General features: G+C 42.0%; 1 protein-coding gene across 1 annotated transcript; it reads left to right on the top strand.

Moving 5' to 3' along the window:
- Nucleotides 1-2,850: 2,850 nt before the first annotated feature.
- Nucleotides 2,851-16,870, top strand: LOC120051983 (lectin-like). Its single transcript, XM_038998860.1, has 5 exons — nt 2,851-2,926; nt 3,907-4,058; nt 14,563-14,703; nt 16,424-16,538; nt 16,797-16,870. Exons 1-5 carry the CDS (start codon nt 2,851-2,853, stop codon nt 16,868-16,870), a joined length of 558 nt encoding a protein of 185 aa, XP_038854788.1.
- The last annotated feature ends 697 nt before the right edge of the window (nt 16,871-17,567 follow it).

Below are 17,567 nucleotides of genomic sequence, written 5' to 3'. Positions count from 1 at the left end.
CATTAGTCTGATGAGGGAATGTGAACCAGGTGTGCGGGAAAACAAGACAAAACAAATGGAAAATGAAAGGTGGAGAGGCGATGGCTAGAAGACCGGTGACGTCGACTGCTGAACGCCGCCCGAACAAGGAGAGGGACCGACTTCGGCGGAAGTCGTGACAAATTTACTTTTGATTCTTAAGTACATTTTAGCAATTCCATTTACTTTTGATACTTAAGTTTATTTAAAACCAAATACTTTTAGACTTTCACTCAAGTAGTATTTTACCGGGTGACTTTCACTTTTACTTGAGTAATATTCTATTAAAACCTGTTTGGGATAGGGGGCAGTATTTTCACATCCGGATGAAAAGCGTGCCCAAAGTAAACTGCCTGCTACTTAGGCCCAGAAGCTTGGATATGCATATATATGTAGATTTGGATAGAAAACACTCTAAGGTTTCTAAAACTGTTCAAATAATGTCTGTGAGTATAACATAACTTATTTGGCAGGCGAAACCCTGAGGATAAACCATCCAGGAATTTTATTTTGAGTTCACTGTGTTTTCAATTGGATTTCTATGGGAACCTAGATTTCTGTGGCACTTGGTTGCAGTTCCTATTGCTTCCACTAGATGTCAACAGTCTTTAGAAATTGGTTGATGTTTTTCTTTAGAGAAATTAATAAGTACGGCTATTCAGAACGAGGGTCCAGCCTAGTGTACTCTTTTGTTTGGGCGTGCGACCTGAAGCTCGCTCCACTTTCATTTTAGCCGCAATTGAACACAGTGTATTAAGTCTTAAATTTGATCGATTATTTACATTTTAAAATGCCTAAAGTTGGATTAGGAAAGATGTTTGAAATGTTTGGACCAAGATTACAGGTAACTTATTAGATAAATGGTAGTCATGTTGGAAGAGTTGGAACCGGTGTTTTTCTGAATCAAACGCGCCAAATAAATGGACATTTTGGGGATATAACGACGGAATTAATCGAACAAAAGGACCATTTGTGATGTTTATGGGACATATTGGAGTGCCAACATAAGAAGATCTTCAAAGGTAAGGCATGAATTATATAGTTATTTCTGAGTTTTGTGTCGCGCCTGGCGGGTTGAATTATGATTGTCATGTGTTTGATTGATGGGGGGCTGTCCTCAGATAATAGCATGGTTTGCTTTTGCCGTAAAGCCTTTTTGAAATCTGACACGGTGGCTGGATTAACAAGAAGTTAAACTGTATTTTGGTGTATTGCACTTGTGATTGTATGAAAGTTAAATATTTCTAATAATTTATTTTGAATTTCGCGCTCTGCAATTTCACCGGATGTTGTCGAAACGTTCCGCTAGCGGAACCCCTAGCCATAAAATTAAGGTATCTTTACTCTTACTCAAGTATGACAATTTAGTAGTTTTTCCACCACTGCCTGCACCCTACCTCTAGGTCCTACCTGCACCCTACCTCTAGGTCCTAGCCACTACCTTTTTAGTGTTTACAGTTTTAGGTGTGTAAGCGATAACACTGCAGTTGCAAACAGTAATGAAATAAGCAGACATATCTTTGATCAAATGATTCTCTTGCTATATTGAGTGTCTTACCAACACTTTTAATCACAAATACATTATTTCTCTAACTATGAATGAGATTCTGTAAGATCTGAATAAATGGATTCATTTAAGCACCCGTATATTGTGTTGTATGGTAAAATGATAGAGGGCCATAAGAAGTGAGAGATCTGACTACTATGAGGTGTTGGGGAGTTTTAACACTTTTCAGTAGCCAGCCTCTGAGACAGCTTTCATTTAAATGTAGTTCATTGTGCTAGCAAGTAAGCATTTCACTGTACTTGTGCATGTGACAATAAAACATGAAACTTGCTGGTGTCACCACACAACAACAGAATGTTAACAGGAAGTCTGCGTCCTGAATGGCACCGTAGTCCCTATATAGGGCTCTACTATGGACCAGAACCCACAGGAATAGGGTGCCATTTAGGACGCAGAAGTAGAGGGGTGGGGAGGGTATTTTGAGGACACAAAACATTTATGACAAACTGTACAAAAAAATATGCCACAATTCATTAATCAATCAATGAATCCATCCATCCATCAGTTTATCAAACAATTTATTAGACCTCGATAATGATGATAATGATAAAGACTTTATGGTATCTGTAAGGACGGGGTGAGAATTACAGGGAGGAGGTGAGATTACATTTGCTATAAAAAGAAGGGAGTACCAAATGAGAGAGAGAGAGTGGGAGAGAGAAAGAGGGAGAAGCAACCTAGTCCACATTCTGGTAAGGTTATTTTTCAGATTACATTGTGCAAATGTTTCTTTTATTTGTTTTGCATTCATTGTTTTAAAGGACCTATACGTATTATTGTTGCATTGTAATTTCAGAAAATGTCTTTAATACATCTACAGTAATAGTGGAATGATAGTGTTTCACAATATTTATTTATTGGGGCACACAAAATGGCATTCTAATGGTGCATCCTTCTTACTGGGCAACAAACGACAGACTCTTGTTGTCAAATTGACCGGGGCAAGCAAATCTTTTGTTGTCAAATGGGACTGCTGATTGTTCCAGAGGCTGTGACACTTACAATCGGTTAGCGCTCGGTGCCACTCAAATTAACAATCTGTCAGGGCTCGGTACTTATAAATCGCCAGCCACAGTCAATTTGAGAACAAGAGATTTGTTTTAATGTCATTCATAGCATAGTGCTATAGACTATGCTCTCAGCTAATTTACCTGGTGAAATAAAGGTTAATACAATTTATTTATTTATAAATAAATTTATTTAAAGGAAACTGTTACTGATTGAGTTGTTTGTTTTTAGGAAACGCAGAATCAGAGGAAGCCAAGATGAAGTTTGTCAGCCTGATTGTGATGATGTCACTACTTGGGACAAAAATGGCTTTGACATTCCACAGAAGGACTGGTAAGAGAGTTGCATTGATTACAGTATGTGTTTTGATCAGGGGCACAATTTTGATTTTAGAAGCGGGGAGACATTACTTGAAATTTTTTATTATTATATATATTTTTTAATCCAGTCAGATAAACAGTCCAAACAGCCAACCCGACAGCTCTGAGGCGTCCGCATGGTCCTAAAGCAAACCGTTGCCTCATTTTGTATCACATTCCAATTATAAAACTGGGGGACAAAAATGCAGTCCCCCCGTCCCCAGTGAAAGTTGCACCCCTGGTTTTGATGATAGTGCTGAAAGTTTTATTTACATTTTTCATGATGATTATCGACCACACATTCTAAAAAATAATCTGTTTTAAAGCTGAAAATGTGCTTTCCTCTTTCATGTCCAAATGAAAATGAGATGCATTCTTTACACAAACGTAGTCACTTAAAGTATTTTCTTTTGCAGTAGATGTTATTGGTTATTAGCAGTCATAGACTGAATTGCACACCCATTTGCAATGATAGATTATGATCACATGTCAAAACCCTAAACTAACACTAACAATACTGTTAATATAATACAATGTTAAAATATGCAATATATACTAAACAATAATAGTACAATGACAATATTGGGGCGGCAGGTAGCCTAGTGGTTAGAGAGTTGGGCCAGTAACCGAAAGGTTGCTAGAACGCATGCCTGAGCTGACAAGGTGAAAATCTGTTGATCTGCCCCTGAACAAGGCAGTTAACCACACTGTTCCAAGGCCGTCATTGTAAATGAGAATTTGTTCTTAACTGATTTGCCTGGTTAAATAAGAGGTCTTAGGTAGGCATTTCTTAGGCCCCTGGGCTATATGGTGTGCGTATTGATCAGTTTAGTGAATTATGGAATGGGGGAGTTCTGTTAGCGGCCTGTGAGTGCCATATTAATGTTCAGCTTGTGGCTGTTTTCTAAGTATATAAGGCCCCAGGAGAGTAGTTATTCCATCATTGTCCCCTAGGTGGCGATGATGCTCCAGTGTATCTCCAGGAGGAGACTGCAGCGTGTGACATGCCCAGAGCCTGTGACCTGAAGAATTATGAAGACTGGTACAGGCTGGGCTCCTACTGCATCAAGTACTACAAGGATGCACTCAACTTCACCGAAGCGGAGGTAAACAACATTCTATATGACAGGAGAACGACATTATAACATGATCAAAGGATGTTATTGCTCTACCTGGAGTCAGTCAGCCTGTCCATTCCAATACAATGGCAATACAGTGAAGTGAAGGTTAAATCCAATGTCTTAATTAGAGGTGTCTTCTAATGTATTCATCTTACTCCCACTGGCGGGCTTACCATTAGGCAGAAGAGGCAATTGCCTCAGGCCTCACATCATTTGTAGGACGTCATTGTAAATAAGAATTTGTTCTTAACTGACCTGCCTAGTTAAATAGAGGTTAAATAAAATAAAAATCAAGAAGCCTCATGACCTGGGCATAATTAAAATTAAAATATATAAATATTTCTCCGCTGAGGCCCCCCCCCATGCTTTGTTTGAGGCATAATAAATAAAAAAGTAAATAAAATAAATCCCCATCAAAATGTGTCTGAACTAGAGATTTCTGTGTTTTTGCATGGCCTTTGACTCAATCCACCTCCTCCGCTGATGTCGTTCTTCTGCACCGGCGGTGGAAGGTGGCTGAGGTAAAGCTACAGGAGACATCTCGAAAATCGGTCTTCGATTAAAAATGTCTGTAGCGTCCTAACGGTTTGAAAAATGTATATGACCCCTTATTGGAAACATAAAACAGTCACGAACACGATGGTGTTTCGGTTGCTCTACTGTACGTCCCGCCCACAAGTGTCACGGGACTCGGTAAACGGTAACACGGTAAAAATGATTAGCATTTTTTCCTTAGCTTTCTTAGTTCTATATCTCTCAGATCTTCCTTTTAATTTAATGTTGACTATCCGTTTTTCCATGTATGAATGTGTTATTCAATGCATTTCTATTGGCTAATAGCAGTAAGGCCAAATGCAATGTTTCATCAAATTATAACAGCCCTAAATTATACCTACAGGGGTCCTAAAATTCTAAATCAAATATCTAAATTATCCTTGGTATGACCATCTTAAAACAATTCCATATGTTAGTTTTGTAGTAATCTCGCGTTGTCATACGTCCAAATCACGTCGCTGTCACGACCTCCAGGGTAACAAAAAAACAGTAACTGTAATCTGTTACGTTACCAGCTAAAATATTGTAATCAGATTACAGATACTTTTGAAAAACTAGATGATTACTTCTAGGATTACTTTTTAAATTCAGAAAGGATGTTTGTGGGAAAAAAATGGACATTCAAATCAGCATTGAAAAAAGTTTACGTTTGTTTCCGCCTGAGCGAGTCTGACCACAAGTCAGAGACCCCTATGACGACACACCAAATGCGTTTGATGGATTGCGGGGAAAAGAGCAGGAATAGGCTTTTATAGGCTACTGTCCAAGCTATGTCTTCCAATGGTGTGACTGCTGTTTACACCCAAAGATGATCCAACTGGAATAAATGCTCGGAGGTAAGAAAGACAACTGCACTCTATACTCCTCTATGAACTGATTGTCTCTGTATACCTGTCGCAAGACCCACTGGTTGATGCTTATTCATAAACCCCTCTTAGGCCTCACTCCCCAGGGACGCCTGGTTCTCGACGAGGCCTTTTGACTCGAAGGGGATACAATACACATTTCTTCAGTAAAACGATAGGTGCTGCTGATAATACTGCCATCGTCGTCGAGGCAGAGGACATCTATGTGTAGCCCATTTCAGATGCTGGTATGACATGTCATACATGGGCTATTCTAGCAAGACAGTGGCGCTGTTTCGTTTGCTTGGATGCGTTCTCCGGTGAGATAGTTTCAGCCACTTGCGAATTGAAGGAAAGTTGGCGGGTGCACAGCTCAGATGCTGGAATTATTTTGGATAAACGTGCGAAGGTAACCTTCTTTTTGAAGTGATTTGTTTAACAATTGTAAGAAATTGTAATAGATACTGGTAACTTGTTTTACAACTTCTCAACACAAGCTATACTTGGCACAACATGCACCCATCCCCACTATACCCCCACTACTTTGTACCCTTATAAATAACCGCAGACACACACACACACTCCCCTCCCCCATGAATAGGGCCCTGTGAAAACAAACGCACATGCAGGATGCTTTTGGATGAGACTAAGACAAAGAACTGTGTGAAGAACCAATGGAACGTCGACATCCGGCCCGGACAGGACTACCCACGACCCAGATCGACCAATAGGAAGGCCAGACTACAAGATCAACCTACTTTGCTTGTTGCCTATATAATCTGTATGAACTGGTTAGAGCGCTCTCTTTTCCGACGATTCCATACGAATCAGACAGAAGGGGCCGTGCTGCACGATTTACTAAGATATTTTTACATGTGATTAAACGGCCTTATTATACAAATATCCACCTCGTCCTATGTCTCCACTTGATCTCCTGTCTCCAGTAAACGTTTTATCAACAAAACTTGGTAAGCAGAGGATGGTTTAGACACCTTTGAATTCGGTCCATAGAAAGTTGATCAGACAGGAGACGTGTTGGAGAAAGATTCCAGAAGGAAAGGTGACCTGTCCGAAGGAGATATCGCGATTCAACTCACCCAGGAAACTGATCAAAGAGCTCGAAACTATAAGGTAAGCAGAAGCCTGTTTAATCAAAATCTGTATATTGTATTATAGCCAATATCTAAATTGTGATCAGGAGTACTGGGGTGAGTGTGAATTGTTGTTAAATTTATGTGGAATTGTTTAGAATCTAAGGCATTGTGTAAAGATATCTAAGTATTAATAGGTCAAAGACTTGTTCACATAGTCTGGCACTAGTCGATATGTTGATCGACTAGATGTACAGTGAGGAATAAGCTTTATAAGGATTCATATAGACGGGCCATAGGTGAGAGTTGACCACCTAGGGGTTACCGTGAGGAGTCCACAAAATAAAAATAAAAAAGGGGATTCATATAGTCGGGCCATAGCTGACAGTCGACCAACTAGGGGTTACCGTGAAGAATCCATAATTAAAAGATGAGATCCAGATAGTCGGGCAATAGTTGGATTGGCAATCAACTAGGTGTTACCGTGAGGACCCATAAAAAAAATAAAAAATAAAAATACGATTCATACAGTCGGGCAATAGATTGATCAGCTAGGTGTTACCGTGAAGAATCTAATGTGATATTGTATGTTCAAGTTGTGTTGGCGCAATGTGGGTGATTGAACGTTCCACGAGACCGATTGCTACTAATTAGCCATATGCTAAGTTGAGGCTGTGTTCAAAGTGACCGCCGAGTCAAAATGTGTGGGCTGCTGTGAAGCAGCTATTTTGTGCTGATAAGTTGACTTGATTTTTTCCCTCTCGTGCTGCTGGGTTTGCCTTAAGGACTAGAAATCATTTGATAATTATTCTAGAAGCGCTAGGATACACTAATATATTGTCCCAAAAGGACACGTTTGAAATACTTTGGGAAAGTATTTAATTAATTAGTTGAATATTGTAATAATAATATTTTTTGAGAAAAATGAGTCCTAGAATTAATTAAATAATTATTTTAGAAGCGCTAGAATATACTAGTATATTGTCCCAAAAGGATATTTCTGAAATGTTTTGGCAAAGTATTTAATTAATCGAAAAAGTTAAAATTAATCGAAAAAGTAAAAATTAATAATAACTTTTGAATAAAAGTTCCTAAAATTGCCATTCCAATTATTATAGAAGCGCTTGAATTCACTAATATATTGTTCCAAAAGGATATTGCCGAAATACTTTGGCAAAGTATTTAATTAATCAAAAAAGTGAAAACCAATAATAACTTTTTGGAAATAGTTCCTAAAATCTATATTCCAATTATTTTAGGAGCGCTTGAATATACTAATATATGGTTCCAAAAGGATATAGCTGAAATATTGTTGGAAAACGGGAAAAAAAATAAAAATAGAATAGATCCAGATATAGCTTAATTACAAAATGGCCACGACCACCGTCCCCAAACACAAATTCAATGAATACTTAGATCAGAGAATGAAGGACAGAGCAGGGGGGAAAATACAATATAAAGCCATAAAAAAAGTATGGGAAGAAGTGAGGCTAAAATGGACGCAGGCAGGTTACCTTAGTGGGGCGGCCCCATCAAAAGGGCAACTCCTCACTATGGAGAAAGAATTAGAGGAAGTAGTGAAGGAAGGGATAGAAAGTGAAGTTGAAAGGAATAAGAACCACTTATTCACAAAGGAAGGTACAAAACATAGGGAGAAAGCAGAGGCAGAACTAAAAATAGGCATGTGGGCAATTGAAGAAATCAGAAGAGCACTCCCTTACAGGAAACCTGACATGATGGGGGTGGTCACTGGAGCCCTAACTGACACCAAAGAGGGCATGTCCAACAATAATGATGCCCCACCTACCACCACAGCAGCCCCATCGGCCCCAACCCATCTCAGGGGCACTGTGGGGTTAATGGCACTTCCCCAGGCTCAGTTCAACTCCCATGTGCATCACCACATCACCCAATACAACAAGGATAAGGGAGGGGCGGAAACACAAGTCCAGTCCCTACAGGTACAACTTTTGAAACTGCAACTGAAAGAGGCTCAGAAGGGGGAGAAACCCAAGAAACAGATGGTGGCTGAAGACCAACAAGAAATCTCACAAATTATTGAAAAAACTGTTTCCCGAATGATACAGCAACAACAACTACCCATCTTCACCCAGCAGGGACCACCTATACACCCACCCCAGGAGCAGCCATTCCAACTGCCGTATGCCTACCCGCTTCAGCCATACCCTTCGTCGGAACCACCACTACAACCCTACTACCCACTACCACAATCAAACTATTCACCCACATGGGGACAGCCCCAGAGGTACTCTGGATCTTATGGAAGCTGTCATAATTGTAAACAAGCTGGGCACATGGTGCGACAGTGTCCGCACCCAATAACCCCGGCCCAAAGCCAGTTTCTGGCCAATAGGGGACGAGGATACGCCCCTAGACCAAGAGGGGGAGTCAGGCCAATGATGTATCAACCACGTGCGGCCCTTCAACCCGCATACAACCACCCGAATCTAGACCCAAATCAGCAATCACCTCCCCCTTTCCAGGGCATGTCTGACGAATATGCCCCATGGCCCTGAAGCTGGCCACCACTAACCTACACTCATCATTGACCTGGACTACTGAAGCATCAAAGGCTTTTGCACTCTTGAAAACAGATCTCTAAGTGGCAGCAGCCTTAACAGCACCTGACTAAAAAAAAAACTAGTTCCATCTGGATGTTTCTGAAAGGGAAGGATTTACATCATCCATCCTTTTCCAGAACTAAGAGGGGGAGAGTAGAGTGTTGATGTATCACTCCTCCAAACTGGACCACATTGAACTAGGACAAACCACATGCTCCAGGTATGTGGCTGCAGTGGCAAAAGCTATTGGAAAAAACAGCTCATCTGGTAATGTGCCATCCATTGGAAATCCACACCCACCATGGAGTTGCAGCATATCTGATGTGCAAAGAATTCACGTTCAGCACTGTTTAAAAAAATAAATAATAATAATAATAATAATCAAAAAATCAAAAATAACCTTTTGGTAATGGTAGACAGGTTTTCCAAATGGGTCGAGGCAATACCAACAGCACGTGAGGATGCCAGGTCAGTCATTAAGTGGCTGCAGACTGAACTCATACCAAGGTATGGAGTTCCAAGGCAAATCCGATCCGACAAACGGGTCCCATTTCAGTAACCAACACCTGAGACAGGTGGAGGAAAGATTGGGTATTGTGCACAAGTTTGGGTTAGTGTACAGGCCACAATCTCAAAAGCCTCGTGAAACGCGCCAATCAAATGTATGTGTAGGTTTGAAGTTGATTTGGGTTGAAGCCCTGCCCCTGGCATTGATGGCCATGAGAGCCTCGCCAGGTGCAGGCACCCATCTCTCTCCTCATGAGATAATGACTGGTAGAGTCATGCTTGGTCCACCAAGGGAGGGAGGTCATATGCCCGCCCTTGATGTACAACAAATTGTAATGTCTGATAATTGACGGAACTTTCTGCAGCTCTCTCCACACAGATTCACAAGGTCCAAGAACGGGAGCTGACGGGAGATCCGCCACCACTGAAGGTAAAAAATTGGTGACTGGGTGGGGTTAAAGTCCACAAGAGAAAGTGGCTAGAACCCAGGTGGACTGGACCGTACGAAGTGAGGGAGGTTACTTCACACTCAGTCCAGGTCAAAGGTAAATCAGGCGCACCTTGGCACCACCTCACACATTGCACTCCAGCCCCAATCCCTTCTAGAACACTGACAGAAGTCAGAGCTGATTTAAACAGCTTAAATTCGATTCCAAATGAAGACATTCCTGACTCAGGTGATGCGGCATCAAACTCCGCCTCCCCTGAAAAAGGAACCTCGCCCAGTTAGAGGGACATTTCTCCCTCCCTGGGCAAGGCTAGGGATATCTGGCCCCTTATTTGTGATATTCCTACTGATATTTGGGGTGTCCCTGGGCACTTTCACATGGTTAATAGAATAACTATAACCGGATCCCCATGGATGTATGTCACGGACACTCTAGTCTAACTAGGTAATAACAGATTAAAAAAATCAAAAAATCAAAAATTAGAAAACAATAGTTAAAATAAGAAACTAATATGGCTCAAATTGAGAAGGTTGAATAAGAGCGGGTGGAGAGCTGTGCAGAGAATGGACAGAAGATGGCAGTATTGCAGCACTCAACGGTCTCCCAGCCGACGGGGAGCCTGGTTGAATGCTGGTGACATAATTTTGTTTTTTGGAGTAAACATTAAGGTTAAGGGTTTCCGTGTTCCCAGAGATAAGATATCTTAAAGGAGTACACTTATATATATATTAGGAGGATTATTTTCTGAGTTTTATTTAGACAAGGGATTTTTTAAGATAAAGGGTTCTTTTAGTATGTCTAGATATAGTATGGAACACGAATGTAAGGAGGTGATGTAACCTTTTGACCTATCTTCATTGCATTTTCATGTGGTTTGATCACCCACGGGGAAATGTAGTGAGGATAATGAAATTGTGGTCATTTGGAATACTAATTTTGAGGTAAATTGATTATAATAGAGTTTATAACTCTTGACCATAATTGCAATTAACCTCAGAGGAGTCAGGTTTCTGTTTTTAAACATTGGCTATGACGGTTTTGAATGGGCTGTTATTCCTTTTGCTAATCTTACCTAAGTCATTATTAAGAGTAGGTAAGGTTGATACCTGGCCAGAGCCAGGTATCAAACGGGAGAGGGGTACATTGTGGTCTAGGATAGGATTGGGGCCTATTGGAAAATAAACGAATTAAAAATTAAAAATTACAAATTACTAGCTAACAAATGGGTATAGAAGTTAAATATATAATCAGATAGAACAAATGAGAAACTGTTTGTTAGCCAAACCTGTATGTCCAGGATTCTATGCGTTGCAGGTGAATTAAAGGAGAAGGTGAATCACTCGACCTGGGGGCATATCGCACTTGGAGGGTGAGACACACTGACACTGCCGAATGATCACAGAGTTAAGGAGAAGAACCGTTGCTAATACAGCTCGGGGATCAACTCCTTAATGAAGAATCCCTGACCCCGACCTCTCAACACTGTGTACGTTCATAGAAGTGAAAGTGTTGTTTGATCTCTGGCTGATGATGTGTTCTCTGGGAGAGGGTGGGGTTTTTCAGGACTGCTTGTAGTCCTGAGCTGTCTGATTAGGATACGATGGGGATGTTACCATCACAGTGCTGCCAGAACCACCACCAGTTCCAACGGACCAGGGTTCAGCCGGCCTCCTCCACCACTTCAAGACCAAGTCCCACACCACCACCTAAGCTCTCCAATCCGGTACAGGTAATAAATATAAAAGACATCTCAGATAGTGAACAATTGGGGACTGAAACTGGTTATGAGGAAAGGGAGAATATGTGGTTGGCCTACAAAACACTTAATAGAAAGGACTGTGTCGTATGTGGACATGCCAGACCTATTCTGGCTGCTCACCCATTTGCCCTAAGTAATGGGGAAGGTTGGATGTGTATATCGGAAAGTTTAAGTCAAATTCAACCCTGTGTAAAACTCTTGAGTTTTGTGTTCCCAGAAGTCCCTCCCCAGAAGGTACCGTGGGGAGTTAAGGCATATGGGGGATATTACAGCTGTATCACTGGTACAGGTAGGGGTATAGACTATGGGAGGCTCCCTACTACTACCTGCATCACTAATGCCACTATTAACTAGAGGTGTTGCTGATGTATGGTGGATGTGTGGACCTGCCAGGCGGTTGACCCCATTTTGAAAGGAAATTGTCGTTGCACATGTGTTTTGGCCAGTCTGATACCACCATTGCCTATTATTGAGGTTATAGCTAACCAACTTCTGGGAGCTGCACATGACACAGAGACTCGGTACCAACTCAGGAGACGGCAGAACCGTGACGCTCCTTGGTCCGAGGGTACAGATAACATGCACACCAACCTGTTGGGGTCCCAATAGGGGTCCCCCACGAATACCAGACATCAAACAGGAATGATGGCCTGTGGCATTTATTGCCCATTTTTGGCCCAGCTATTGTTGATGCTAAGCAGAATGCCTGGATCAATTATATCTACTATAATCAACAATGATTTGTTAACTACACCCACACAGTACTTACGGGGATGGCTGAACGATTGGATGCTACCTCTCAAACCAGTAGACAAAATAGACTAGAACTGGACATGATTCTGGCCAACCAGGGAGGTGTATGTAAAATGATTGGAGAACAGTGTTGCACGTTTGATCCTAACAATACTAGTCCGGATGGGAGCATTTCAAAAGCTCTGAGTGGGTTGGCAAGGTTATCAGTGGAGATGAAGGGTCTTGCAGGTGTGGAGGAGAGTGGACTGTTCTCTGGCTGGGTGGTTGGTTTGGTAAGTACACTACAATGATGGTTACTGGATTTCTGACTCTAGTTGTTGTTTTTCTTATGCTCATGTGCTGTGCTGCCTGTATCATACCTTGTTTGAAGAAGTCTGTTACAGATGTGGCAAGGAGGCTGATACGGAATCAAGCTTTCGCAGGAGAGTGGGCCTGACAGAGGAGGACCCTTGGTTTGCTGTAGTGGAGGTTGTCGAATGAATAAAAAGTGATGTTTGTCCTCCCTGTTGTGAAGGTTTGAAGTTCCCGGGTGGCGACGAGCCCACCTGGTACAGGTTGTATAGAGGGATGGACCTGAGGGTTTAACATTTTCTCGTTTTTTGGTTAATAATGTGGGATTTTGGACTCAACAAGGCTTTGAGGCGGTCCATGGACAATTGGCAGCTACATCCCTGATGGCATTTCAAAATAGAATCACGGTTGATATGTTATTGGCAGAACGGGGGGGGGTCTGTGCCATGTTTGGTGAACAGTGTTGTACTTTCATTCCCAACAACACAGCTACGGATGGGAGTCTGACTGTAGCATTGGAGGGACTTCGTACCCTTAATGGCATTCTTGTACTTTGTGGATGCTGTTGCATTCCATGTGCGCGGACGCTTGCTAGCCGTGTTATCACTGCCGCCATAGACCCTAATCAGGAAAGGGCCCAAATGTTCCCATTGCTTGATGATGGGGAAGCTGGACTTGTCTATCTATTTGAGGACTAAGAAACTTTTATGTCACGTCTCTTGTGAGACGTGAAGAGGGGGAATCAAAAATTTGTCTTCTGACAAATTTTATCCCATAGCTTTGTCTTTTTTACTTTTATGTCACGTCTCGTGAGACGTGAAGAGGGGGAATCAAAAATTTGTCTTCTGACAAATTTTAACTAGTTTATTCACGTCTATAAGACGTGAAGAGGGGGATTTGTAAGAAATTGTAATAGATACTGGTAACTTGTTTTACAACTTCTCAACACAAGCTATACTTGGCACAACATGCACCCATCCCCACTATACCCCCACTACTTTGTACCCTTATAAATAACCGCAGACACACACACACACTCCCCTCCCCCATGAATAGGGCCCTGTGAAAACAAACGCACATGCAGGATGCTTTTGGATGAGACTAAGACAAAGAACTGTGTGAAGAACCAATGGAACGTCGACATCCGGCCCGGACAGGACTACCCACGACCCAGATCGACCAATAGGAAGGCCAGACTACAAGATCAACCTACTTTGCTTGTTGCCTATATAATCTGTATGAACTGGTTAGAGCGCTCTCTTTTCCGACGATTCCATACGAATCAGACAGAAGGGGCCGTGCTGCACGATTTACTAAGATATTTTTACATGTGATTAAACGGCCTTATTATACAAATATCCACCTCGTCCTATGTCTCCACTTGATCTCCTGTCTCCAGTAAACGTTTTATCAACACAATCAGATAAAACATCATGACTGGTTGTGTTCATGGCACATTAAAAGGTAATGCATTTTTATAGTTAATGACCCATGAAAAGAAAATGGTGCATGCGCATAAGAGTGGCCTCTGCCTTGGGCTCCAAATCACTACGTCAGCACCTGCTTACTCGCTCTCTCTCTCCTTCCTCCCACTCTCTCACTAATTCACTCTTTCTCTTCCCACCACCTTTCTCCTCTTCTCTCTCATCCCTCTCAGACACAGTGCAGGTCTGCTGCCCCCGGTGGCCACCTGGTGTCGGTGCATAACAGTCAAGCCAACGCCAACCTGCTTTGCGTGGTGATGAAGAACAACGCCAAAAGCCCTCGCATCTGGCTGGGAGGCTTCGAACTCTTCCAGGTAGGAGAGGAAGAGTGATGGATGGAAGGAGTGATTAAAACAGGGCGGATAGTGGGTGGAGGGAGGTAAATTCATGTGGGAGGAAAGAGTGACATGTTCGGTAGAAGGGGAAAGAGAGAAGCTTTGCAGCACAACATTTAACATTGAACATATGATTGTCGTAATATCTACATTTTACAGTATTCAGACCACTTGACTTTTTACACATTTTGTTACGTTACAGCAGTATTCAAAAGTGGATTCAATTGTTTTTCCCCCCTCATCAATCTACACACTACCCCATAATGACAAAAACAGGTTTTTAGACATTTTTGCAAAAAAAACGGAAATATGACATTTACATAAGTATTCAAACCCTTTATTTAGCACTTTGTTGAAGCACCTTTGGCAGCGATTACAGCCTCAAGTCTTCTTGAGTATGATGCTACAAGCTTGGCACACCTGTATTTGAGGAGTTTCTCCCATTCTTCTCTGGAGATCCTCTCAGGCTCTGTCAGGTTGGATGGGGAGCGTCGCTGTACAGCTATTTTCAGGTCTCTCCAAAGATGTTCGATCGAGTTCAAGTGCGGGCTCTGGGTGGGCCACTCAAGGACATTCAGAGACTGGTTTTCATCAAGGATCTCTCTGTACTTTGCTCCGTTCATATTTCCCTCGATCCTGACTAGTCTCCCAGTCCCTGCTGCTGAAAAACATCCCCACAGCATGATGCTGCCACCACCATGCTTCACCGTAAGGATGGTATTGGCCAGGTGATGAGTGGTGCCTGGTTTCCTCCAGATGTGACACTTTGCATTCAGGTCAAAGAGTTCAATCTTGGTTTCATCAGACCAGATAATCTTGTTTCTCTGGGAGTCCTTTAGGTGCCTTTTGGCAAACTCCAAGCGGGCAGTCATGTGCCTTTTACTAAGGAGTTGCTTCCGTCTGGCCACTCTACCATAAAGGTGCTGCAGAGATGGTTGTCCTTCTGGAATGTTCTCCCATCTCCACAGAGGAACTCTGGAGCTCTGTCAGAGTGACCATCAGGTTCTTGGTCACCTCCCTGACCAAGGCCCTTCTCCCCAGATTGCTCAGGTTGGCCGGGCGGACAGCTCTAGGAAGAGACTTGGTGTTTCCAAACTTCTTCCATTTAAGAATGTTGGAGGCCACTGTGTTCTTGTGGAACTTCAATGTTGCATACACTTTTTGGTACCCTTCACCAGATCTGTGCCTCGACACAATCCTGTCTCGGAGCTCTATGGACAATTCCTTCGACCTCATGTGGGAATTTATATAGATAGGTGTGTGCCTTTCCAAATCATGTCCAATCAATTGGTTTTACCACAGGTGGACTCCAATCAAGTTGTAGAAGCGTCTCAAGGATGATCAATGTAAACAGGATGCACCAGAGCTCAATTTCGAGTCTCCTAGGAAAGGGTCTGAATATTTATGTAAATAAGGTATTTCTGTTAAGGTTTTTATTTTTAATACATTTGCAAAAATGTACAAAAAACTGTTTTCGCTTTGTCATTATGGGGTAGTGTGTGTAGATTTATGAGGAAAATGTTTTTATTTAATCCATTTTAGAATAAGGCTGTAACGTAACAAAAAATTGAAAAAGTGAAGGAGTCTGAATACTTTCCAAATGCACTGTACATTTTTTTTTTTAAATCACCACCGGTCTTTCTATCACTCCCCTCTCTCTTGCTCTATCCACCTTTCTCTCTCTCCCTCCTTCTCTCAGTCTGGTAAGTTTGTGTGGACTGACGGCTCCAGCTGGAACTTTGAGGCGTGGACCCCCGGGGAGCCCATCTCCCGCTGGACGAGCCGCGAGGACTGTGTGGAGATGAACTGGAGCAGTAAGAGATGGATGGAGGGATGGAGGGAGGAGTGATGGGAAGGAGAGAGGGATGGATGGATGGTTTTTACTTGCAATGGCTGTGATATGTGTTTGTTTTCACCTACTTTAGTTGAATGCACTGGCTAACAGCTAAAATTGTAAAAACGTGAAAGAAACATTTCTTGGAAGGTGGTGGGAAGAGATGGTATTTTGAACTCACATTTGAACTGTCTCTCTGTCTCTCTGTCTCTCTGTATATGTGTTCTCTATCTCCAAGGAATTGGGAAATGGAACGACCACACGTGTTTCACCAAGAAGAGCTACGTGTGCTCCTTCAAGAACAGAGTTTGAGGACGAATATCCACGCTCACATACTTAGTATGAAGCAGCAAAATATTGGGCATGCTTTCTCAGTGGTATGTTAGTATAGACTGTGTATCTGTCTGTGTAACACCAACCCAGTCCCCTGCTCCTCTCTCTTGGGTTGTGATGGAAATGACACCCTATTCCCTATCGAGTGCACTACTTTTGACCAGAGCCCCATAGGTTCCCTGGTCAAAGTAGTGCACTATAAAGGATAGGGTGTCATTTTGGACTCAACCCTGCTCCTTTCCCCAACCATCCCAACCCACAGATCTCCCACAGTGAAACCAAACCACATAGAGATGTGCCTGCTTTTAGCAAACTGAAAAATGCATTAAAAAAAATATATAAGTAAAGAGTGTTAAGCAAGTAAACAACTAGAGTTTTTGTTTGTCTGTTCCTAGCAGGATTTGAGTTTCTGGCAGAATCAAACCAGAATCAAAATTTAAGTCACATACTTTTATTTAAGTAGTGGGTAGACTTTAATACTTTGTAGAGGTAGGAGTTCAAATACAATAGTCCATGCAAAGTTAAGGATTACACATACAACCTCCACTATGAAAATATTACAGGTAAATTACAGGTTCATGTGAAATATTAGGAATATTACAATGCTATATATACATGCATTCTCTATCCGGGGTGAAGTCTCCCCTAAGTACAGATCTAGGATCAGCTTCCCTAT

Source organism: Salvelinus namaycush, chromosome 8, assembly GCF_016432855.1.
Source record: "Salvelinus namaycush isolate Seneca chromosome 8, SaNama_1.0, whole genome shotgun sequence".
NCBI lineage: Eukaryota > Metazoa > Chordata > Actinopteri > Salmoniformes > Salmonidae > Salvelinus > Salvelinus namaycush.
The sequence above is the reverse complement of the archived record's forward strand: the minus strand, read 5'-3'. Positions and strand labels throughout refer to the sequence as shown.